The 23900-nt window shown below is 52.6% G+C and overlaps 1 protein-coding gene across 2 annotated transcripts in view; it reads right to left on the bottom strand.

The window, feature by feature from the left end:
- The window catches only part of GPSM1 (G protein signaling modulator 1), a 65491-nt gene that overhangs the window by 32818 nt on the left and 8773 nt on the right, over positions 1 to 23900 (bottom strand). For both annotated transcript variants that reach the window (XM_038156047.1, XM_038156046.1), the window contains exons 2-9: positions 11481 to 11702; positions 10905 to 11040; positions 10238 to 10380; positions 9004 to 9127; positions 7487 to 7602; positions 6687 to 6842; positions 4996 to 5104; positions 2460 to 2586 (exon numbers count right to left, since the gene is read on the bottom strand). In XM_038156047.1, coding sequence (XP_038011975.1) covers positions 2460 to 2586; positions 4996 to 5104; positions 6687 to 6842; positions 7487 to 7602; positions 9004 to 9127; positions 10238 to 10380; positions 10905 to 11040; positions 11481 to 11702 — 1133 coding nt within the window. The remainder of the gene's footprint in view (positions 1 to 2459; positions 2587 to 4995; positions 5105 to 6686; positions 6843 to 7486; positions 7603 to 9003; positions 9128 to 10237; positions 10381 to 10904; positions 11041 to 11480; positions 11703 to 23900) is intronic.

Here is a 23900-nt window from a genome sequence, read left to right on the forward strand (position 1 = left end):
CTCAGCAAGGGGAGCCAGAACAGCAGAGAGAAACATCAGGCACTCCTTCCACCCCCAGAGCCCAGGGAAGGGCAATGACCAAGAAGGAACCTGTGAAGGACACCACAGTGAAAACCTGGCCCAGCCTCTGCCAGGAAGCTTTATTGTACCTGCTTGATGAAATTGATGTGTTTGATCACGTTTGCCTAATCAGAGGGTTTTAGCATCCTTAGGAACATGCAGCCATTTTGTAACCTTAAGCAGGAAAAATAATCTGAATGGAAAGATCTCCTCACCATGAGATTTCTCAACATCAAAAGGCACGGCTGGTTCAGAAGCCAACTCAAATCTCAACTCTCTCACCTGCTTCCTATTACAGAAACAGATGTTCCTCTGGCTGGAAATTGCTGCTATTAATAATATAATTATGCTCTTCTAATCATTTAAGAGGTGCACACGAGGGTACCAAAATTAATGGCAGTCACAAAATACATCTCCCTCCCCTCAAGGGCTCCGAGACACATTGGTGGCCTCTCATCCTCCACTGAAGTTTGGAGTAAGAGAGCTGAAAAGGATAAAAGCTAAGGAGAAATCAAGGAGGGAGGCTCCTCTCCACATCCCCTGTGACAGGGCCAGCCCCTTCCCCACCTGTAAAGCACTGAGAGCTCAGCCAGGTGTGACCTCACACTCCCTCCCTGTGGCCCCAGCCCAACATCACAGAGCTGATTTTTACCTCCCCAGCAGATTCCCAGGACCTGGAGAAGGGAAATCTGCTCTCGAGATCCTTCTCTCCCTGCACTGCAAATCCCAGTTGTTTGCTGGTCTTCCTCCCAAGAACACTTTGTCCTCCTCTCAACAAACAGCCCCAGCCTTGGGAATGCGAGCAGCACCACGGATTAACGGGGTCACTGCAACCCCCAGAGCTCTGGCTGCAGCTGCTCAGCCCTTCCCCATCCTCCAGGGATCTCACACACACAGACCTGCACGGCTCTGCCTCCGGCAGCATCATCACTGCTGGCTCCAGATGTTAACACAGCACATCTGGATGTCCAGAGGGCACTGAGCAGCCCGTGGGGCACATCCACCCTTCCTGACCCAGACACAGCACCAGCACTGAGGCTCATTTCCTCTCCCCCTTTCACAACAGAGGAACCCGCCAGAAGGAAGCCCCTGAGGAGATGCCAGGCGTGAGTTCTGCAGGAGTTACGAGAGGAGATGAGGTGCACAGGGAGCCTGGGGAAGCTGCTGTGGCCCCCTCAGCCTTCGAGGCAACAGCTCAGCTCCAGTGGGGCACGGCAGGACATGCTGCTCCCTCCCCACACCTCCACCTGCCAGGAGAGGCTCCAGCAGTGACCCAGCAGGTCATCAATGTGAGATCAATGCCAGGAGAGGCTCCAGGAGTGACCCAGCAGGTCATCAATGTGAGATCAATGCCAGGAGAGGCTCCAGCAGTGACCCAGCAGGTCATCAATGTGAGACCAATGCCAGGAGAGGCTCCAGCAGTGACCCAGCAGGTTATCAATGTGAGACCAGTGCCAGGAGAGGCTCCAGCAGTGACCCAGCAGGTTATCAATGTGAGACCAATGCCAAGAGAGGCTCCAGCAGTGACCCAGCAGGTTATCAATGTGAGATGAACACAGGGCACACACACAGAGCCAGCCCCTCCTTCCCCTCCAGGGCACAGTGCCTCAGTCCCAGCTCACCCCCTCCACGGCAGTGCTACCCACAGGGCAATGTGCCCGTGCTACAAGGTCGTATTTAATCAGTGCACACCTCCTGGGATGCAGGGTGTGTGAATTAATAACTCTGCCCCAGCACGGAGCTGCCAGCTGGCAGTGCCAGGCACCCACCCGTGGGCAGCTCCAGGACAGTCCCCACGTCAGGCTGGCAGCACTGAGGTGACCTGTCTGTGCTACGCTGCTCCCTGGCAGCACAGAGAGTGACCCAGAGCCCAGCAAAGCCACTCTGGCTGCTGGGACCAAGAGTTGCCACATCTTGTTTCCACGTTCAGCACTGCTGCAGGTGTTCCAAGGGTGAGATGCCACCCAGTGTGTGCTGATGGTCCCAGCCTGCCTCCAGCCCCTGCCCTGGGCTCGTTACCGGGTGCTAATCAGAACAAGAGCAGCCAAAAATCCCTGCCAGTCTCTCCCGAAAGCCTCAGGTATCAGTCAAATCAGAGAAAAGAGCCCTGCAGAGCTTTAAAAGACACAAAAGCCAGTTTGCTGCATGGCACGTGGAATTTCATTCCCAACACAGATTAATTCCATTAACTCCTTCTGTGCCCTTTTTTGGGGATCCTTTCCTGCCTTTGCAGCTTGTGGAAAGCACAGAGCAAACATCCCTTTGTGGTGAAGGCACTCACTCCACAGCCTTATTCTGCTCTAGCGTTTCTATTTCCCGCCCGCTTGCAAACGCCTTCCCCTCCCCACACCACACAACTCCTGAGACTTCCCAACACCACCAAAACCCCAGGAACTCACCTTGTGCCTCGTAGCCAGAGTAGGGATGGGCTGCAGCCAGGTCCTCGTCCCCAGGGCCCAGGCCAAGGGCTGCCCTGAGCTGGGCCATGTTCAGCTGGGCTGTCAGCTCCCCGCTCCTGTCCCCAATCTGCAGCAGGAAAACCAACAGGGCACTGGTTAAAGGCATGGGCTGCTCCAAGCACACAGCCCCCAGCCAAGGGTTTGCCAGTGGCACCCCAAAATCAAACACAGAGACACCTGAGAGACCGCACAGCTCTCCAGAACTATTCCCCAGGGATAATTTGGGAGAGGGTCTGTGCTGCAGCTCAGAACAGCTCAGCGCAAGGCACGGAGAGGGCTCAGCTCACCCACTGCCACAGGACTGAGCCTAAATGGGCTCATCTGGGCTGTCCTGTAGGCACACATGGCTTGGCAGAGAGCCCTGGAACTCCCAGCCCCCTTCCTCAAGTATTTCCATAGTTACTGAGCACCAGACACCACGCTGCCACCAGCCACGTGGGCACACACCAGCGCCCTGGAAGCCCTTCTCTCCTGGCTCACGGCCATACAACTTCGAGCTGTTCCTGGTGATCCACCCACACAATGCTCCAAAAATGCTTTCAGAAGTCCACGTTTTCCCCAATTCCCACCTCTCGCTGGCCTGAGGCCAAGGAAGCTGATGGCACACGTTTGGACAGAGATCTGTCCAAAATGAGGAGCTGTGGGACACATCACTGCATCCTCCTCAAAGTTTAACCCAGCCAGGGAACGGCTGTGCTGCACACCACAGAGGTCACCCTGAAAAGCCTCTGATCTTCAGAGGAAGAGCAGCCTGTGTGACAGAGGAAGACCTTGGCTGCTCCCCTGGAGAGGCCAACTCCTGTTAAATGCCTGGCAACAGCTCTTTTGTGTCCCCTGCCATAGTCTGCAGCATGGAACAAAACCATAAATCCCCACATTATTTATGACAAAGCCCCAAGCTCCAGTAAAGGGAGGCAGATCAAAGGGCTTATCAGCAGGCATAAATCCCCCTGCCAATTACAGGAGATTTGCTGTTGACATCATCTCCAGAGAAATGACTATGTCCATGTTAGGTCTTACAGTCCTTGATGCTCATTTATTAAGTGCTTCCCTGAGTCCCACTCATTTCAGATCATCTCCTATTAACAACCAGCAACAGACAGGCAGGAGGACAATGACCCCGGGCAGGACCTGCCACACACACCACAGCAGAGCCCTGATTCCTGCCCCCAGCCTCTCAGGAGCTGCACTCTGACATGACAAAAATACTCCAGAGCAGTGGCCCAGAGCTGGGGCAGCTTCCAGGGTTTTTAGGTACACATCCTTTATTCCAGTAGGATTGTGTGAGCAACCTGCAGCAGCTTCCAGTGTGGTTGCCCTGAGCTGGTTTCATTTGGATTCAAATGCCACCATTAGATTTTTGTTGGGAAGAAGGTGACGGGAAGTGAGTTACGAACATCAGCCTGAAAAGGTTGAATTCCACAAGGCTTCTCCTGGCCAAAACCCTGGTGCTTGTCAAAGGGACAGTCCCTGCACTGCTCCATGATTCATGATGGGGGACTTCATCAGCCACCTGCCATGGGGAACCCACTGCTGGCACAGCTGGAGCCACAGCCAGCACCCTGCAATGACAACTCTGGGACCCCCCACCCTGCTGGGTCTCCCCTCTACCCCCCAAAGGCCCCAGGAGCACCAGGGCTGATCCTCCCAGGGCCCCTCAGCTGATGTCTGGCTCTGAGGACTCAGCCCCAGCCTGAGCAGGGCAGGGAAAGTTTTAAAATGTACAGGGCCAAAGAAAAGTATTTCTTCAGTGTGTCTGATAAGTATAATTAAATCTGTAATTAGGCTGCTGTGTCAGCCCTACTCGGAGATTTAGCCAACCTAAGAGACAGGCAGGAGAACACCCAGCACACTTACAGATGGTGATTTCAATTAGGGCTTCAAGAGGGCAATTTCTTCATCTGGGGAAGACTAAAGAGGCCACAGCAGATTTCCTCAACACACTGAAAAGAGCAAACAATGGAATTCTGGCTTTCTGCACTTCTGAGCCATCTGAAATCAGCAGGAAAGCTGGACCAGGCCAAAGTGAAACCAGAGAAGCTGCACACACAACGCCCCAGAGGGGTGGCAGTGGCACAGGGCTGGCTGCAGGCTGTGTGCAGCCAGGGACAGCATCCAACTGCAGCTCCAGCTCGGCTGGAATCTCCCTGCGCTCAGCAAAGTGGGATCTGACAGACTGGAGACTGCACAACGCTTTGGCCAGGCAGTGGACAAGTCCCCAGGTCCTGTCTCACCCAGAACTTTGGTTAAGAGCAAGCCCAGCTTAAACACTTGCTGTAATTAAGGGCAAGGCTGGGAGTCTCCCATCAAGAAAGTGTTTTCCAGCCAAGCTCTGCAGTTCCTAAGAACACTGAACCTGCACAGAGAGAAGGGCTTTCCAGGGCAGGTAGAGCATCAATATCATTTATTGGCATAAAACAGTCTTGCTCTCACCAGGGATCACAGGTTCCCTCTGGTTTGCACCAGCTTCTCTTACCTCTTGGGAGATTTCAAGGTGTTTCCTTGCAAAGTGCAAAGCCTGCTCGTGGCTCCCCAGGGACACGTAGGCATTTCCCAGACTCCAGCAGGCTCTTCCTTCTCCCACCCTGCAGGACAGGAAACTGTCAAAGCACAGAAATGCTGGGCAAAGCCCAGCAGGGCCTTCAGGAGAGCGCTGACAGCCAGGCTCCTTGCTCTGCTCCCACCTCCACAGAGGTTCTGCAGTGGAAATGAAGCGTGCTGGACAGCTTCAACTCCTCTTACACCGGGGATGAACAGCCTGGGAGCAGGACTGCACCCACAGGGACAAAGTGCAAGCACTGCAGCGAGGGCCAGGAGGCTTTGGCTTCACTGCTGAGCCCCAGCCTGAGAGGAGAAGCCAGAGCTCCTGCCCAGCTTCCACCTCACACAACCAGGGCTCCTCTCAGACAGAATGCAACGTCCAGCTCTGGCTCCTCAGCAGCCCAGAGCTGAACCAGCAAGGAGAGAACACTGCGGGCAGGCAGCAGCTCCACTGAGCCCCAGCACTGCATCACCAGGGTGAAAGCATGAACCTGCACCCAGCAGGGACAGGCACAGAGCTCCACGAGGTCTCCAGGGCACTGTGCTGGTTTCCAGGAGCCAGGGAGAGCAGGGGGATGTGGAGCCTGTGCAGCCCCGAGCCCCAGCCTGGCTCCTGGAGCTGCAGCAGCTGTTTGCAGGAGCAGGCAGAGCCTCCTGCTCCCCAGAGCCTGCTCAGCTCTGCACACGAGCAGATGTGGGGGGAGAAGGGATAAAAAAAGCACCTGGGGGCGCAGGGGGAGGTTCAGCATGACTGCAACTCCCTTTTCAGAGGTTTGGGCGGGTTGATCAGCATTCCACCGTTTTTCTTGTCACCCTGTTCAATACCTTCTGCTCACAGGGTGTGTTCCCAGAAATGCAGGAGCCCACAGGCCTGCACCCCCACAGCATGATTCACCCTTGGGTGGGATTGTGCCTGCCCTGAGCACAGGCTGCCCGGGTGGTGGCACAGCTCTCCCATCCTGATGTCCCTGCTCCATCTAGTGGAGGACACCCAGGCTCCGAGGGAATTCAGCACCACGCTCAACGAGCTGGCTGCAAAGTCACTGCAGCTGCAACAGGGCTCAGGATTGGAATATCCTGGAAAAAGGAACCAACCTCTCAAAAAAAAAATTAAAATTTAAGAAAAATTAAAAGGTCAAGCCTCCTAAAGAACGAGGAGCAAGACCAAGATACATCATCTCCACTCTCTCTATGCAACATCATCTGTACGTGGAGGTTTCCAGCATCAACCCAGAGCAACGGGGCAAAGTGGCACACCTTGTATGCCCTAAACACACAGCTTTTAAGAGAAATACAACTTTTGTGAACAAAAAGGAGCTCTTGAGAGGCCCTCCTGGGACAACACAGCAGCAGCACTGAGCACAATGCATCTTCTTGAAGTACCTTGTTAAAAATCTCACTCAGCCCACACAGACACTGCACTGGGGGCACCATCTCCAGGTTTGAGTGACACGAGAAAGGATAATCAGGCCATGGTTTTGACAGATGATTGGACTAAGGACTGGCTGCCCAGAGATTTCTAATGCCTTTCAAGCACACACATCACTGGTGCTTAACCCCAGCAAGGGAGAACAGAAGTCAGGGAAGGGTCAGGGCTCTCCACCCTCACCTGAGGCTCTCCCTTACCTGTCTCCCAGCTCCTGTGCTATCACCAGGTGCCTCAGGTGATATTCAATGGCTTTCTCATAGTCCTGAAGCAGTGTACACGTGTTCCCCAGGCTGTAGCAAGCCTGGGCTTCTACTGCTTGGTCCTTGAGCTGTCTGGAGAGCTGGAGTGTTTTCCTGCAGGGAACAGTGGGAACCAAGAGCCCTGGTCAGTGCCAGGCCACAGGGAGGTCACCCCTTGCAGCAACACCCTGCATCACCCACCACAGCAGCCCTGCCACCCCAGGTCCCTTGTCACAGCCCCTGGAGCTGAGGGCTGGCTGTGACAGCTCAGAATTACAGGAGCAGTCCCTGGAGCTGAGGGCTGGCTCTGACAGCTCAGGATCCCCAGGAAGGAGCAGCCCCTGGAGCTGAGGGCTGGCTGTGACAGCTCAGGATCCCCAGGAAGGAGCAGCCCCTGGAGCTGAGGGCTGGCTGTGACAGCTCAGGACTCACAGGAGCAGCCCCTGGAGCTGAGGGGAGCCTGTGACAGCTCAGGATCCCCAGGAAGGAGCAGCCCCTGGAGCTGAGGGCTGGCTGTGACAGCTCAGGATTTAGGGGAGCAGCCCCTGGAGCTGAGGGCTGGCTGTGACAGCTCAGGATTACAGGAGCAGCCCCTGGAGTTGAGGGGTGGCTGTGACAGCTCAGGATCCCCAGGAAGGAGCAGCCCCTGGGGCTGAGGGCTGGCTGTGACAGCTCAGGATCCCCAGGAAGGAGCAGCCCCTGGGGCTGAGGGCTGGCTGTGACAGCTCAGGATTTAGGATTTAGCCCCTCGCACTCACTTGTAGTAGTCAGCAGAGATGTCAAACCTGCCCAGGAAGATGTGGGCGTTGCCCAGGTTGCTGTAGGCCCGGCGCTCGGCCGCCTTGTCCCCAAACTCCTTGGCAATGGCCAGGCGCTGCAGAGACACAGCACACACAGCTCAGTCAGCACTCACCCCACAGCAGCTCATCTCGTGTGGTGTTTGTGAGGCGCCCAGGACGAAGGAGGAATTGAGAATCTCACCCCTCAGCTGATGGTGGTTGGTCACTAAGTTAAACCAATTCCCATGACACCAATCAAACCTGCAGCTGTCGGTGAACAATCTCCAGACCACACTCCAAAGCAGCCAAACACAGGAGAAGCCAATCAGAAAATTATTGTTTACATTTTTCTCTGAGGCCTCTCAACTTGCCAGGAGAAGGGATTTTTCAGAAAATATGACAGTGACAATCTTCCCGGGGGATCAGCTCCCAGGGCTGCAAAGCTCCCACCCAGCCAGGTGCTGAACCTGCAGCAGGAAACCTCTCCCTCTTCTGCAGCTCAGCATCAGGAAAGGCTCTTGGAAAAGTGGGAGTGATGCTGCACCCCAGTGTTACATTCTCTGAAAAATCTTTTTGCCCAGGATTTTGCTCCTGGGAAGCTGAGAAGCTTCAGAGAAAAAGGAAAACAAATTCTTCTTTGTTTCTCTTCTGTTTTGCTCATGTGGAATGTGTTTAGAGATTGTTTATCTAACAGGTGGCTGTTTCATTGGTTTTTTGGTGGGTTTTCACTCACTGGCCAATTATGGCCAAGCTGTGTCAAGGCTCTGGAAAGAGTCACGGGTTTTCATTATCATCTTTTTAACCTTCTGTAAATATATTTTCTGTCTTCTTTAGTATAATTTAGTATAGAATTTTTAATATAATATAGTATCATAAAATAATAAATTAGCCTTCTAAGAACACTGAGTCAAATTCATCATTCCTTCCTGCCACGAGGCACCCAGCAAATACAACACCCCAGTGCTGTCCCCCCAGCATTCAAAAACCAGAGGAGCAGTGAATTTCCACCCTCCACTGCCAGGAAACCCATACACACTCTGCCACAGAAGCTAAATTGCATTTGAATTGGGGCAGGGACTTTGTCACCTCACCTCCCTGTAAAGCTCTGCAGAAAGTTATCGTGTTCTACAAGCTGCATTTATTCTTGATCAACAGCTCTTTCAGCAGCTTAATTAAATTCATGGCTTGCATTTATTAAAATCTAGACTGAGACAAATTAAGAGCAGAAAAAAAACCTTGCTAGACCCAGCTGCAATTTGCCCTTGGATACCTCCTGTGGTTTCCAAGCCAACAGCACCCTTCCCTCAAGCTGCTCACGAGGTGCTGGTGGCACTGGAGGAAGATTTGCTCGGTGTGAGTTGGTACAACAGGGCAGACCCGGGGGCTCACACAGGAGGAGGAAAACAGCTGGGGGAAACATCTCCCTGTGCTTGCTGGGCTGGGGTGAGAGGGAAAGCTGCTGCCAGGCCCAGGAAGGGAGCAGAGGTGTCTCCTACCTCCTTGTGGAAGGCGATGGCCTCACTGAAGTTGCCCAGGAGGTACTGGGTGTTGCCAAGGTTGCCGTAAGCACGGCCCTGTGCAGCTCTGTCCCCCAGCTCCTTCACCAGGGACAGGTTCCTCCTGAAAGAAACCAGCAGAACATCCGTGAGGCACGGCCCTGCAGGGGACTTGCACAGAACGGAGGGAGAGGCAGCCCTGGAGAAGGCATTTTCCCCCCAAGCACAGGTGACAGGCCGGTGGCCTGTGCTGGACTCCCCACGCAGCTCAAGCCAAGCCAGGGGTGCAGGTCCTGCTGCTCTGTCCCCTCAGGCAGCGGGTGGCTCTGTGCAGAACCACACCTGTGCTCACACACCTGGTCTGATCCATCCCACATTAAACCAGAAACGGCCCCACTGCAGCACCAGGGCCACAGGAAGAAGATTTCCCTGCCCTGCTGCAGGGAGAGAGGCCAGACCCACAGTGCCATGGCAGGGCTCTGCTCTGGGAGCCTCCTGGCATTTCTTTATCTTGTTTTTACCCTTTACTCAGCACACAGAGGATGGTGGAGCACTCACCACTGGCACAAATTCACCCTGTGGCTATGCTACCACTCCTTGGAAAAAGGGTGGCGAGCTGCTCATAGGCACTATCACATCCTCAGATATGAGGGAAGGGATAAAAGATCTTATCACTCTCTTCACTTCAAAAGCCTATTAAAAAAACTGCATCACAAATGCAGAACTCTGAAGCACAAGGGAAAAAACACAAGCTCCAAATTCAGGTGGTGACCTTCCCTTGTGGCACATGCCTGATCTTTGAAATGATTTAGGAAAAGGAAGGTTGTGACAAGTGAGACAACGTGCAGATCCTCGAGAAGAACCAAGACTTCAAAGTGCCTCCTCCCTTGGGTGAGAGGGATGGAGACACACAGGGATCCATCCTCACAGAGGCCAGCAGAGAGCAGCAGGGGCCACAGGAGCTGGGAGTTCAGCCTCCCGACACTGGCAAGCAGCAGGCTGCTGCACTTCATTGCATGATCACGATTCGACCCACAGAGAGTTTCACAAAGCCAATGCCAGCATCGATTTCAGCTCAGATTTTATAAAGACCTTTCCTCACCTTCCTTGAGATTAATTTGCCAACACAGCTCGGCATCTCAGGAAATATTCCTAATCTATTACAACCTGCAAATTCTCAGCCAGTGGCCCTGTTCCCTGCAGGAGAAGGGGCTGGCCAAGCTTGGATACTTACTCATAATATTCTGAAGCTTTCTGTAGTGTGTCCTTGACTTCCTGAGGCAGGTAGCCCGGGTCCTGGGATGTGTTCCAGGATAAGTGCTTGCCCTTTGCATGGTAAACATTCCCAATGTTATAGAGAGCTCTGGCCTCACCTACCTAAAGGGAGGAAGAACAGGAAACACCAAGGTAACACACTTCACATCCCAGCATGGACATCTCCACTGCTGGGCAGAGATGGCAAGAACCATGAGCCCACACTGTCCTGTCCCATCCTTCAGAACCATGAGCCCACAGTGTCCTGTCCCACCTTTCAGAACCATGAGCCCACACTGTCCTGTCCCACCTTTCAGAACCATGAGCCCACACTGCCCTGTCCCACCTTTCAGAACCATGAGCCCACACTGTCCTGTCCCACCTTTCAGAACCATGAGCCCACAGTGTCCCGTCCCATCTTTCAGAACCATGAGCCCACACTGTCCCGTCCCATCTTTCAGAACCATGAGCCCACTCTGTCCTGTCCCATCTTCACCCTCACAGCAGCAGGAGATGTGTGATGGCAGCCAGAAAGGAGAGCTTCACCCTGCAGCTCCTCCCAAAGCCCACCTTCAGCAGATCCCATTTACTGACTTGCAGACAGGTTATTTTTAAAGCCAGGAAATATTTCCTGCTGGAACCATTACCTTGTCCCCCTGCTCCCGAGAAATGTCCAGGTGTCTCTGGCAGCAAACCACAGCTTCATCAAACTGCCCCAGGATTTTCAGGGTATTCCCAAGGTTGCCACTTGCCTTGGCCTCTCCAATTCGGTCCCCAATGGTTCTACAAGATGAAGATGTTAAAGAGCTCAGAGACTTTAATTCACCAAATGAAAAATATCTGCTGGAGGCAGACTTAAGCTACAGCTTAGCACAGACATCTGGCTGGAGAGCTTCCCACAGGCTCCCACAAGTCTGAAGGCAGATTCTTGCTCCCAGTTTACTGTTTCAGAACTGCTGTAATGACTGCAGGTCATTGCAGGGAGTGCTGGGGACAGAAGTGGACACTGCTCTTGCTCCAGGCACCCTCCCCACATCCACATCCCTTTCTCCACCTCCCTGCTCTGAAGGCAGCCGTCCCATCCTTGGTGAGTCCCAGGTTCTCCACAGGACAACCACCCTCAGGGCCTCTTTGGGATGTGTATTTCTGGGTTCAGGCCCCACAGAACCCATCCTCACTCAGGGCTGTGTCTGATGAGGATGAAGCAGTGCTGACACACTCACCTGGCCAGGGTGAGGTCGTGCTTGTGGTACAGCAAGGCCTTGGAATACTCCTTCAGGTAGAAATAGGCATTGCCCAGCTGGCTGTAGATGGCACTGAGAGTCTTCAGGTCCTCTGTCCCCACCTGCACTGCTGCTTCAAAGAAAGCTGCCCCAGCTTTGAAGTCCCCAGCCTTGCACAAGCGCTCTCCTTCCAGGGCCAGCTCCAGGCAGGACGCCTCCATCCTGCCAAAACCAAGGGAATTGTTTCCAGAAGAGTGTGGCTGCAGTGCTCCCACTCTGCTCTGCAGTGCTAACAGAGTTTGCTTCATTGCACACCTTTAATTTTTCCCCTGGGGTCAGAAGCCAGGAGCATCCAGATTCCACCTTCAAGTGGAAGCTGTCCCTGCCCATGGCAGGGGTTTGGGATGAGGTGGTCTTTAAGTCCTTTTCAACCCAAACCATCCTAAGATTCTCTGATTTACAGACCACATCTGCAAGCAGCCAAAGGCAGCCCCTGGGCTCCTGGCAGGAATCTGGACAAGAAGCTCAGGGCTCCTGGCCCCAAGGCATGGAATCATCACAGCAGTAACACCTGCTTTCCTCCAGGTGCTGCAGAAGCCACGTATCCAGGAATTTATACCTGGACCATTTTCCCTGGGGTAACAGAGAGGGAAGCCAAATGGTAACAGGTTTTTCCTGGATATCAGAGAAAAGCCTGGACTGTGCAGATTTTCTTGGCTGAGCAGCTCCCAGCTCGGTGTCTGCTTTCCATTAACTCTCCTGCTGTCACGTTTTCCACAGGCACTCAGCACACTGGCCTCCAGGGCAGCTTTCCTCCCGGGCATTTTCTGACACCTTTGGCACTGGCATGCCCCAAGCTGTCAGAGAGAGCGCTGTCACTGCTTCAAGAGAGAGAAAACACTCCCCTCTGAGTGCTCCAAGCCCTCCCTAAGTCACAGCTGACCCCATCAGACCACACCTATCCCAAGCTTTCATTGGAAATGTCCTGCCAGCTGCAAAGCCAGCCCCTTCCCAAGGGGGATGGACACAGCATGTTCCTGCTCCTCTATCCTGATGCTTCTCTTTGCTCTCTTTCTGCTCAATTGATTTTTAAAAGTCAAAATTATCTAGGTCAAAGGTGGACATCTGCTGAGAAAAATACAAAGCTCCCTTGTCCAGAGGCAGAACAGCAAGGGTCTGTCAGAAGATAACAAATGCCCACAGGTGGTTTCTAGTCTGTTCTGACCACTGGGAGGAAGTTTGTGGTACCCAGCCCAAGAGCACAGCTTGCCCAGCTGACTCCTGCTGAGCCCTGGGAGAGGCTTCCCCAGAGCCACCCAGGAGCCCCAGCCCAGCCCAGCCCTGCAAGCAGGGGCTCTGCAGAGCAAGGACATCCTCCCTGCACACTGCAGCTCCAGGACACAGCTCCTGCTGCTCCAGGCCTTGCTCTCCCATCTCCTGCCACCCCACACCAGCTCTGCCTCCCCTTCCACCACGGGGCACAACCTGACGTGTTCTCCTACAAACAGGCAGCACAGGGCTTCCTCAGCTGCCAGCAAGCAAAGGCAGCCCCTCCAGGAGCAGTTCAGGAACTGCCTGAAATGCAAACCCATTTCCCTGGCAATCTCCCCGCTGATGTCCCTGCTCCCTTTGGCTCCAGACACTCAACACCTGGCAGCCTCCAAAGCAGGACAACCACAAGGGCTGGCCAAACAAAAGAAAAATAGCACAAGACTTGGTTTGAAACTCTCCCTCCAAACACACCTGTGACCTCTCCTGGCTTGCTGTTCATCTGTCCCCAAAGCCACAAGAGGGAGAAGGGGGTTGTGAAGCAGCTCTTGTGAGCTCCCACCTCAAACTCCCACACAAACATTTCATTCCAAAGCTAAGCCCACATTTGAGTGGCTATTTTATTTACACAAGAAAGCTGCTTGTGCTGCCAGTGCAGCATTTGTCCCTGCCTCAGCTTCTGTTCCATAGCAGGAATAAAAATATCAGGATTAAAAACATTTAACTTCTCTCTGCTGGTCCTCTTGCTAGACCACAGGAAAATTGGTAAAAATGAGTTTCTACCCGGGGATCCCACTGAAACTTCATCAGTCCCAAGGTACATCCATGGTTTGTGGATTCTGCATCATCTTCAGGTATTGACAAGTCTCTGCTGATGCATCCCAAACAAAAGGAGCTTTGGGACTGAAGGCAGACAAGAAACAGCTTGTGCTCAAATCAGCAGGATTAACTTCAGGCAGCTCAGTGGGGATGAACCTTGAGAGGGGCTGAAATGCAGGAATGAGCCACGACCACTGCATTCCAGTTAGAAGGTGGCAGAGACAGAAGGAAACTAACTTGAGCTTGAATTTCAACCCAAACAAAAGTCTTTCCAATATCCAGGTCGTCTTTGAGAAATTGAGTTCACCAGCTGTAAACAGTCCAAAAAACTGGGGTGGAGACCAATTTCCCAAATCCATGGCATTGCTGTACAGCTTGTGTGGAATTTTTGGGGTGATTTTAAGAGCTTGAACTGAAGGTTCCCATTCCCACAGCAACAAAACCCAGGTATACATTGCAGGGGTGGGACTATTTCTGCCACACCCCAAAGTGAATTTTGTGCCCCCGAGCCCACTTTGTGACCCTCTCACACTCTGTGGGTGCTTTCCTGGTGTTCCCATAGAAACTGTCCAGGCACAAGGCAGTGACATGACCTTCCACTGCACACAGCCCTTAATTAAAATCTGTTTGTCCTTGGACAGGCTGCTCTGCAGAGTATCTGACTTAGCTAATTAACATCACTGCTCAGCCTGGGACCTGAGCAAACAAGGGCAAGGCACAGGGGGCTTTTCCCTGCGTCCTGCTCTGCCAAGCCTTCGCTGCCTTGGACAACACACAAGGACTGCAATTGTTAACAGGAACACAACCCACCTGTAAAACCCACCTGCCCTCCAGAGCTGCTTTTGGGAAGCACCTCTGCTTGCAGTTCAATCACTTCAGGCTCAAAAGCACGCAGGAAAACAATGCCAAGGGCAGAGGAATCAACTAAAGGTCAAGGAACAAACTCAAGCACACTAAAATTCCACTTTAAAAAGCTTCCAAAGCCCACAGCTCAACTGCCCATAAAACACAGCTGAAAGCACAACCCTGAACCAGGCAGTGAAGGGAAAACAGTCAACGACAGCAAGGTGCAAGCCCTGCCCTACCTCTCCTGCTCTCTGTGCATTTTCTGAGCATACACCCACAGCTCCAAAGGCACTGGCAGAAGGAAGCAGTGGGGCTGAGCCACACATAAATGCAGTGTTTGGCCAATAATGCACTCAGCAATCTGCCCAGAAATCTGCCAGGGGAATGAGGGGGTGGCACGATGCTGGCAGATGACTTGGTCCCCATCAGTGTGGCACCTGCCAGGCTCCAGCCAGGCAGGGATGTCACTGCTCACACTCAGGTCCTCCTTCCACTGTGCGGTGACAGGCAGGAGGAAACCTCTGCCCAATCCAACATGGGCAGGGCCTCCCTCCCTCCTCCTTAAGTCCTTCTTTAAAGGATAACTGATGTGAAGGCAGAAAGAGCTGAGGAAAACGGGAGGAGCAGCCTTGAACAAGAATTCCCAGGGTCACCCATCACTGTCAGGCAGCAGCTAATGAGGAGCTGGGGCACGGATTGCCTTTTGCCTGCTGCAAGCTCGTTCAAAGAACTCCACAGCAAAAATGTGCCTCTGGAAAAGGTAAAATAGAAAGATTCTCACATATCAAATGTTTTCAGCGATTTGGAGAAGGCAGAGACAGTTCCCAGGAGACTGGGGAAGCCAAGGACACTGTGAGGAATAAAGGGAACAGCACAAGGGGCCACCAGTGCCATCATCAGTGATCACCATGACTGCTGTCAAACACCATAATTAGGATATAATAACTGGGTGATGATAGAGGTCCCCAGAGGGGGAACACCACACACCCAGACCTCCCAACACCCTGCTCAGGGCTGCCTTGCTCACAGCAACCTGTCACTGCTGACAACAACTCCATCAGGGCACACAGAAAATTATCATGTCACCAGACACAGCCTGGGGTCACCTGTCTGTGCCTTAAATATTGCAAATGTCACAGGGCAAGAGAAACTCTTCCTGCCTGCAAGGTGAAACTGCCTTTAAAAAAAGGAGAGAAGGGAAAAGGAAAGGTATTTATAGATATTTGATTCATGTTAGTGGGGGCGATTGCAGAGCTCATTCCCAATCAGACCTCGTGTAGTTCAAAGCTCCAGGCTTTTAAACAGAAGGTAAAGCAGAAAAAAACCCCATCAAAACCACCAAGAGTAGTAAAAAAACCCCCTTTGTATTTCTATTGATTTGAGTTAGTTAAGCAACAGATTTTAGCATCTTACTTGCAATCTGATTAGGTTTTTACAAAAATAAATCTAATTCCAGAGCGCTGGTGACAGGCAATTAAACATTTCTTCTGAACCAAAAAAGGATCAGATTTACCAGGTGCTCAGTGTAAATGCATATTCACTGCCTTAACGAACTAAATATGCATTTCAATAATTACTGTCTTTAAGGGTGTGCTGCCAGTCAATCAAGCTGGGAATTATTCCCCTTCAGCAATTTCCTCTCCCAGCCCTGCATGGCTCCTGTACCTGAGAGGGAGCTGATGGCTCTGAGCCACCAGGTCCAGGTGGCCTCAGACCCTTGGGGATGTGTCCCCTCCACTGATGGCGAGTGGTCTGAATATTTTCCTTTCCTTTCCTACCTGAGGAAAGCTGTTCCAGACCCTCCTGAGGCACAGCCCGAGTTATTCATGATGAATTTATATCCATTTAGCCTCAGGCACTGCTATTCTCTGCCTGGAGCACTCTCCCAAAGGTTTGGGGCAGTTTTCCCTGTTTATTCTGCCCCAGGCAGGGTCCAGCACATCCACACCTGCCTCTCTCTCTCTCATTTGCTCCCAATGAGCTCCAATCTTTAAGAAAAACCCATTCCTTGCTCCTAAATACAGGTGATTTCAGCTTCCTACCCTCAAATGCCACCTCCTTGCCACAGGACTGCACCCAGCCATCATCCAGTCCCTCTCAGCCACACTGCTCCCCTCCATCCCCAACACACCCAGCAGCAACCTGGCAGGAGAATAATGAAAATACTCAATTATCTCTCTCCCAAAGCCAGATCTGGTGGAACGTGGCCAGCACAGCCCCTCACTCCCCACCCACACCACATCCTCAGCACTAATCCCCTCCCGACAAGCAGGTTTCTGTCTCAAGCACAGGCTGGCAGGGAGGGTGACAAACCAACCAAGATCTACACGAAATGAGCCTGATTCAAAGCACTTCTGGAAGGTGGAAAGAGCACACGGGAGCTGGTTCCCCTGCAGCCAAAGGGCAGAACCCCTGGGACACCCTGACCTACACCTCACCTCAGTGAGGGGAAGGAAACAAAACCTCCTGTTGAGCTGGGAGAGGAAAAGGTCAGAGATGAGACCATGAATGCTGCACCTCCCCAACTTCTGAACTGGCTCCAAGCATCTGGGCCAGAGCCCTGCACATCTGGAGGGGAGAGGGTTCCCACTGCACACTCGCACTGCTAGGAGCATTGCAGTGAGTCCTTTCAGTGACCCCTGAGCTGAAAATAACAATATCCACACACTCGCTGCTGCTGGGGAAGTGTTTGCTCAGGCTGGAGCTCTGGGGATTACCCAGACCCAGAAATTTTCACCACAGGCTTTTGCTACAGGCACAGAACAGCAACTCCAGAGGGAAAAACTCCAGGGAGCTCTGGAAGCTGCTGGGTCTGTGTGCTGGCTCCAGATTGCCTGTCCCCTCACTGATGCAGCATCAGTGCTCCACAGTAGTCATTTCAGCTAATTGCTATCTACCATTAGCTGCAGAGTACTTACAAGGGATTCAATTCCACTGCATATTTGCTAATAAATCCCAAATGACACTGAGGAAGACAGCTGTATTTAGCTGCCTTTACCCTCTCATTAGCAGCGCTGAATAAGACCCCATTTCAATGGGGAATGGCTCCAACAAGCTGCGTCATTGTCAGAAATCCAAATCCAAACTCCCCACTGCCTGCTGGAAAGCAAAAGTCATCCAGATTCCCCTGCTTACACAACCTCCGTGCCTTTGATCTGTGGGGATGGGGGAGCAGAGGACAGATGGGAGTTATTTGCTGTTTTCAGAGTTATTTGCTGGGGTTTTTTTATGACTCTGAGTCGGTAGGTGCAGAAACTTCAAGCTAAGGACTCCAAAATGTTTTGCAGAGGTGCGAGGGCAGCAATTACCCCATTTTTCAAAAAGGCAGCTGGGGCTCAGAGGGAAAATTATGCCTTGCTGTGAGTCAGCTGTAGGGAAGGGAAGGAACCCAGGAGCCCTGGCTTCCAGAGCCTCTGCCAGGCCTTCCCTCCCTCCCAAGGGGAAAGAGGTGAACGAGGTGCAGCCCCTTCCTTCCAGCAGGGATGCTCCCAGCTCAGCCCCACACCAAACAACCAAAGAAAAGCCCCCAACTCCAGGAGCTGAGGAGATCCCTGACCTGGGAGCAACCAAACAACCAAAGAAAAGCCCCCAACTCCAGGAGCTGAGGAGATCCCTGACCTGGGAGCAACCAAACAACCAAAGAAAAGCCCCCAACTCCAGGAGCTGAGGAGATCCCTGACCTGGGAGCAACCAAACAACCAAAGAAAAGCCCCCAACTCCAGGAGCTGAGGAGATCCCTGACCTGGGAGCAACCAAACAACCAAAGAAAAGCCCCCAACTCCAGGAGCTGAGGAGATCCCTGACCTGGGAGCAACCAAACAACCAAAGAAAAGCCCCCAACTCCAGGAGCTGAGGAGATCCCTGACCTGCAGAAACCTGACCCACGCCTGGGAGGTTTGGGCTCTCAGTAAATGATACCCTGGCAGCAATTATCTTGCATCCATGACCCAAATGCTGCCCACAAATCCAGCTGGACCCACAGGAAGAACAGAGAGCACAAGGAAATTTTTCTGTGTCAGCTGAGGAGTGAAATTTCTAACAGGCAATGTGCAGAAATTTAAGTCATTGTGCTCCAAAATTACTCAAGTATCAAAGGACTACCATGGATGTAATTAACTTCCAGCACTTGAAAATGCTCAGACAAGATTAAGGTGCAAATGTGAATTTCATCTCAGCCTGGTTAACAGTTTCACTTGATAGCCAGTTTCAAAGCACTTAAATTATAAGATGCAAATACTTTGCAGGGTCTGAGGAAGTGATGATTAAGGAGATATCAATTTGAAAATTAATTCATTAAAACATGTTCTGACTCCCAAATGGAAAAAAAAATTATTACGAATCCAGCAAGTGCATGAACTGATCAAATTCTCTGAAGGAGAACTATGCAGGAGAACTCACTGTCAAGAAGAGTGAGAACAAAATGAGCCTGGAACACAATTTCTGTGCCCAGCTCATCAGCAGGGCACAAACCCAACCACCAGCAGCCGTGTGAGAAAAACAGAAATAAATGCAGAGGCCAGGAGCACCAGCTTGCCAAACACAAGTGGAGTCATGATGCTGATGCCTGAGGATGCTCTTTCCTTTCCAGAAACACAAAACCCAGCAGTTTGGGCTGCTCCTGCAGCACCTGACCCCTGAAACGTGCCCTGCAGAGCAGCAGGCAAACCAGCACCTGCAACAGGACGGGGTTTTAGACATTTCTATTTTGTCACAGAGGAATGAACTCTGCACAATGAAGGGAGCTTCCTGAGTTTTCCAAGGGTATTTTGCTTTCTTGTACAACACCAGCACCCTTAATGAGTTAATCCATCACAGTGCCATTAAACAGCACTCTGGGGATGGTTTCACCAGCAGTGAAGTGCTGCTTCCTTCAGTCACTTCCAGAAGCCAGAGAGCAGGAGAGGACATGCAGGCTGAGAGGCTTTTCATGACAAACTTACTTTGGCAATTGGGTCAACACATCTCTCACTAAAATATATGCTGTGATTTAAACCAACATGCTGCAGAATCCAGCAGGTTGCAATTACCACATCCATTAGAAAAACAAGTAATTGCTTTCTGCACAGCCACACAATGCAAAGAATCAATTTATTTGTTACCTATTTTATTTATGCCATTCAGCTTCCATTACCCACCAGTATAGAGGAGCTCCTTCAGGTCAAACTTAACACTGAAAATGGGCAAGTCCTGGTTCGGGGAGCTCATTCCAAATTCAGAAGAACAATAAATGACAGATTTACAGACATCACCTCTCTAAAACTGCACCAGACACCCAGCGGGGGCTCAGCCAGCTCCCATGGGAGCAGCCTGGATGCTGTCCCTGGGATGGGAGAAGGGGCTGCCTGAGCCAGGGATGAGTCCCCATGGATCCCAGTGGATCCAACAGGGCAGGGGAGCAGGTGAGGACCAGAGACTGAGACCATCCCAGCCTCCCCCAATTCCTGCCCCAGGGTCCTGCCACCCCCAGCTGCTGGCAGGGTGAAGCTCAGCCCCACAAGTGCCACCAGCACAATGGTGCCAGTTGTTCTGGGCAGCTGCACAGGCTGTGTGAGGTTTCCTCTCCTGCACAACCTTGAGTGAAAGCAAGGCTTGTTTTCTCACAGGCCCCAGTCTATTCTCCATTCAAGCTGCCTGGAAACCTCTCCAGCTGCAGCCCCCACTTCTCCTTCCTCTCCCAGCCTGCCAGTTGCTCCCGCCTGCAGCAGGAAAACAACTGTGTTTGGAAAAGGTGCTGCCAAGCCTCAGAAACACCAGGGACTGCGTTACAGCCAAGCCCAGGCAGCCAAAGGAGCCACCTCTGGCTGTCCCAGGTTCCTGCCCATGTTCCACCTCATCCCAAAGCTCCTGCAGCAGCTGGAGGCTGCACACAGTCCCCATGTGGTGCCTCCTTCCTGCCCACAGCCCCTGCAAACCACAGCCCAGGCTCGGGGCACGGCCACGGGATCGTCACCGTGATGCAGCAGAAAGGAAACCACGACAAAGTTCACACCACAGCTTTTTCCACTGACTCCACAGCAGCCTAGAGCCAATTTGGTTCTGCTCCCTTCCTGTCTCATGTCCTTCCGCCAGCCCCAAGCCAAGGGTTCCAGTCCAAGAGAGAGAGGAGCCTTTGGGATCCACCAGAGAACTCACACCCCACCCCGAGCCACGGAGGCTGTGAGCCAGGGAGGGGCTGAGCCACCCCAGCTCACCAGAGAATGCTCAGGATGCTCAGCACCTGCACCTGAAAGGGGCTTGGATGGGACCTCAGTGACAGAGCCAGCACAAACCTGGCCCTTGTACTTCCTGCAGAGCTCTCTGAAGAGCAAATAGCAGGAACCAGACAAATCCAGGGAATCCAAACATGCAGCAAGTTCTTTTTCAAATGACCACCTGGTAAAGCCTGTGAGGAGGGTGAAATCCAGCCAGGGAGAGCCTGTGCTAGTCCCTCCCTCAGTGATTAGAGCCTCGAGTGCCCAGAGCAGAGGGAGTCACAAAGGTGGCTCTCCCAGGTCACACAGGGCACGTGGGCAGAGCTCCTGCCAGGGCTGAAGCACTGCCAGCCACCAGGACAGATTGCTGTTGGCAGAGCTGCAGCACAGCAGATTGCACCAATTTGACATTGTTTTTCTGCAGCTGTCTCCTGCTCAGAGGGCTGTTTGAAGCATTGTTGTGCTCTCCCTGAAAATTCCAGTGGTGCCAAAAATCAGGCATCAGCCCAGAGACACTCATGGGTTTAGAATGCCAAGAGAACAAGAGCTCACACTGGACACTGCCCTTCCCCCTGGCTGTTACACAGCCACGGGGCATCCCTCCAGATTTTGTAAAGATAATTCCACATCTGTCTGAAGAACAAGGGAAGAGGCTCCCCAGGAGCTCAAATATCAGCCAGGTGTCCACTGCAACCCTTGCCAGCATCTCTGAAACTGCTCCTCCAGCTCCTCGGTGCAAACCCAAACCCAGCAGACCAGCACCAAAAGTACTTCAGGGCGCTCTGTGGCACTGTGGAAAAATCTGTGTATCCCACCAGGTGGGAAGCCCCCCCAAAACCAAGCATGGCAGGAGTCCCAGAAAGGCACGTGGTCCCACACAAGGTGAGAATTCCACTGAGCTTCACTCCTCAGAGAGCAGCCCTGCTGTCTGGCACTGTGCTGGGTGTCTGCTGCCTCTCAGGGAACTCTCCAGCGCCCTGCCAGCTGCTCTCACTGCTTCCACAGCACCGTGGGACCGAGCCCTCCACCACATCCCCCCAGGTTTTTAGCACTTCTGTCCCAGCGCGGCTCCATGGAAAACATCCACCCTGGAAACGTTTCTGTGCAAACCCAGCACAGGGAGGCAGGTCCTGCTCTTCCCCACACACCACTTCAGTTTGGCCCTGACACTGTGGCACAGTGCAGCTCAATCACAGGTGGAAACAGCAGCAAACATGTATTTTGAGGAGAGTTTGTCATGTCGATCACATCCTTTATGTGTGAAGTGGGCTCTGGTCCTGTTCTCCCCCAGGAGGAGTTTGTACCAACATCATGTTTCTTGGAAAGTCTTCCCAAATCCAGCAAGAATGCTCCTCTCCACAGGCCTATTTTGGGTTTAATTTAGATCCTTCTTGCAGTCTCATAGGTACTGCAATGAGTTTACACACCACAAGCTGCTGCTCTGGAGCTCTGGGAGAATTCCCTGCTCCCCTCCTGCCTCACACTGGTGAGGGAAGGGAGGATCCAGCATCAGGCTCACACACACGCCCAAATCCAGGGAGCCCATTTATCCTGACAACTGAATTATGCATGTCTGCAGAACAAGAAAATCTCTGCTCCAGCACAGAGACATCATCATCATCCAGCAGTGAAAAAAACACATGGCACAGCACCAGGCTGCATGGAAAATGTGCTTCAGGAGCAGGGACAGGGAGGAGGAGACAGCTGACAAGACAGCTCTTACCTTAACCCCTAAGGGTGGTGGGCTGGGGGAGCAGCTCTGTTCCCACAGGGATTTCGTGTGCTGGAGGAGCCTGCCTGTTCTGATCCAGGGCATTCCAGAGCTGCTGCATTTGTGCTGCACAAACAGCCTCCACGAACCTTCCAGGAGCAGTTCCATCCACCAACACACATGGCTTTAATTTGGGATGGGTTTTTTTTGACTTCCATTGCAGTCACACGTTGGGAGCTGTTACTTTTCTCTCCTCTGTGTGTATCTGGATGGCTGCATCCTCACTCTCCTGCCTGAGCCATGCCAGCCTCAGGCAAGCAGCTCTGAGAGTGTGAGCCTCGACAAATGACTCAGTTCTGTCTGGAGCCAGGGCTGCAAAGCATCTCCTGCCTTCCCTTCCCCTCCTGAGCTGCTGCTCACACAGCTGCCCTGGGCAGCTCAGCTCTGCCCTCAGCACGTGGGCTTGGAGCTCCACAGAGCAGAGCTGGAGCCCCCAGAAAACCTGAGGGGAATTCCTGAGTCACCCAGGGCCGATCAGGGATTTCCACCACCACAGGAAAATCACTTTGCTCAGTGCAGGGAACACAACTCAACATTTTTCTCTGCTCACTCCTCATCCTTACGTGACAGATTTGCTGCTGGTCCCCTCTGCAGAGTGGTCACTCACTGGCACAGCTGGTGACAACCTTCTGCCAAAACCACCGGTGCCAAAGGATGGTTTTATTGAAGAGAACATCTAGCAGAGTGAGTTTTTCTTTTCTTCAGACAGCAGAGGAAAATGTGGGTATTTTCAGTCATTTCATTCTTAACTCCCCAGACACCTGAGCACACTGCAGAAGCTCCCTGTGGACCAGCATCTCCTCAGAGCCTGTGGTACCTGCTGGAACTCTCCCTGCCTGCCCTCCCAGCAGGGCACACCAAAGGGATGACCACACAGAAAACAGCAGCTTTCCTTTCTCCCCTGGCTTACCCAGGAAGGCACCAAACCACAGACTTCCATCAGCCAAGCAGTTCGTGCTCGGGGTTTCCTGGATTACTGCCCTGATGGAAGTAATTCATACAAGAGCTGGCCAAGGGCTGCAACCTTAAAATTCTGGGCACATGGCAGTGAACTCATATGTTTTATTATTTAGACCCGTGCAGGAGCTCAGACACTCGGCTGAACTCGGAGGCCAGGAAATGCCTGGAGGTGCACGTGGAGGATCACAATTCCAGGACATTCAGCTGCTTTTATGGCTGTAAATCTGCACTCAAGCACCACGAGATGTTGGCCTGTGGGCTTCCCAAGCTGGAAATCACAAGGGCTTGTTTGTCAGGGGAAAAAGAGGAGCACCCATGGCTTAGGAAGCTCAGTATTTCCATATGCTGGTCGCTGGTGGTTTGTATTCCTGCCTTCATGCTGCAGCAGGCTTGGCTGATAAACAAGCTCAATCTGATGGCCTCTGTGTTTTGCAGCAAGATCCAATCCCCAGAGCATTTCCTCCATACAAATCTCTGCAGACAGCTGCTAAAAAAAGGGGCTGTTGCTGCTGCAGCACCAGCTGGGATATGGTGAGTGCACAAGGACAGTGAGGACAGGACCCT

The sequence above is a fragment of the Motacilla alba genome, chromosome 17 (assembly GCF_015832195.1).
Source record: "Motacilla alba alba isolate MOTALB_02 chromosome 17, Motacilla_alba_V1.0_pri, whole genome shotgun sequence".
Lineage (NCBI taxonomy): Eukaryota > Metazoa > Chordata > Aves > Passeriformes > Motacillidae > Motacilla > Motacilla alba.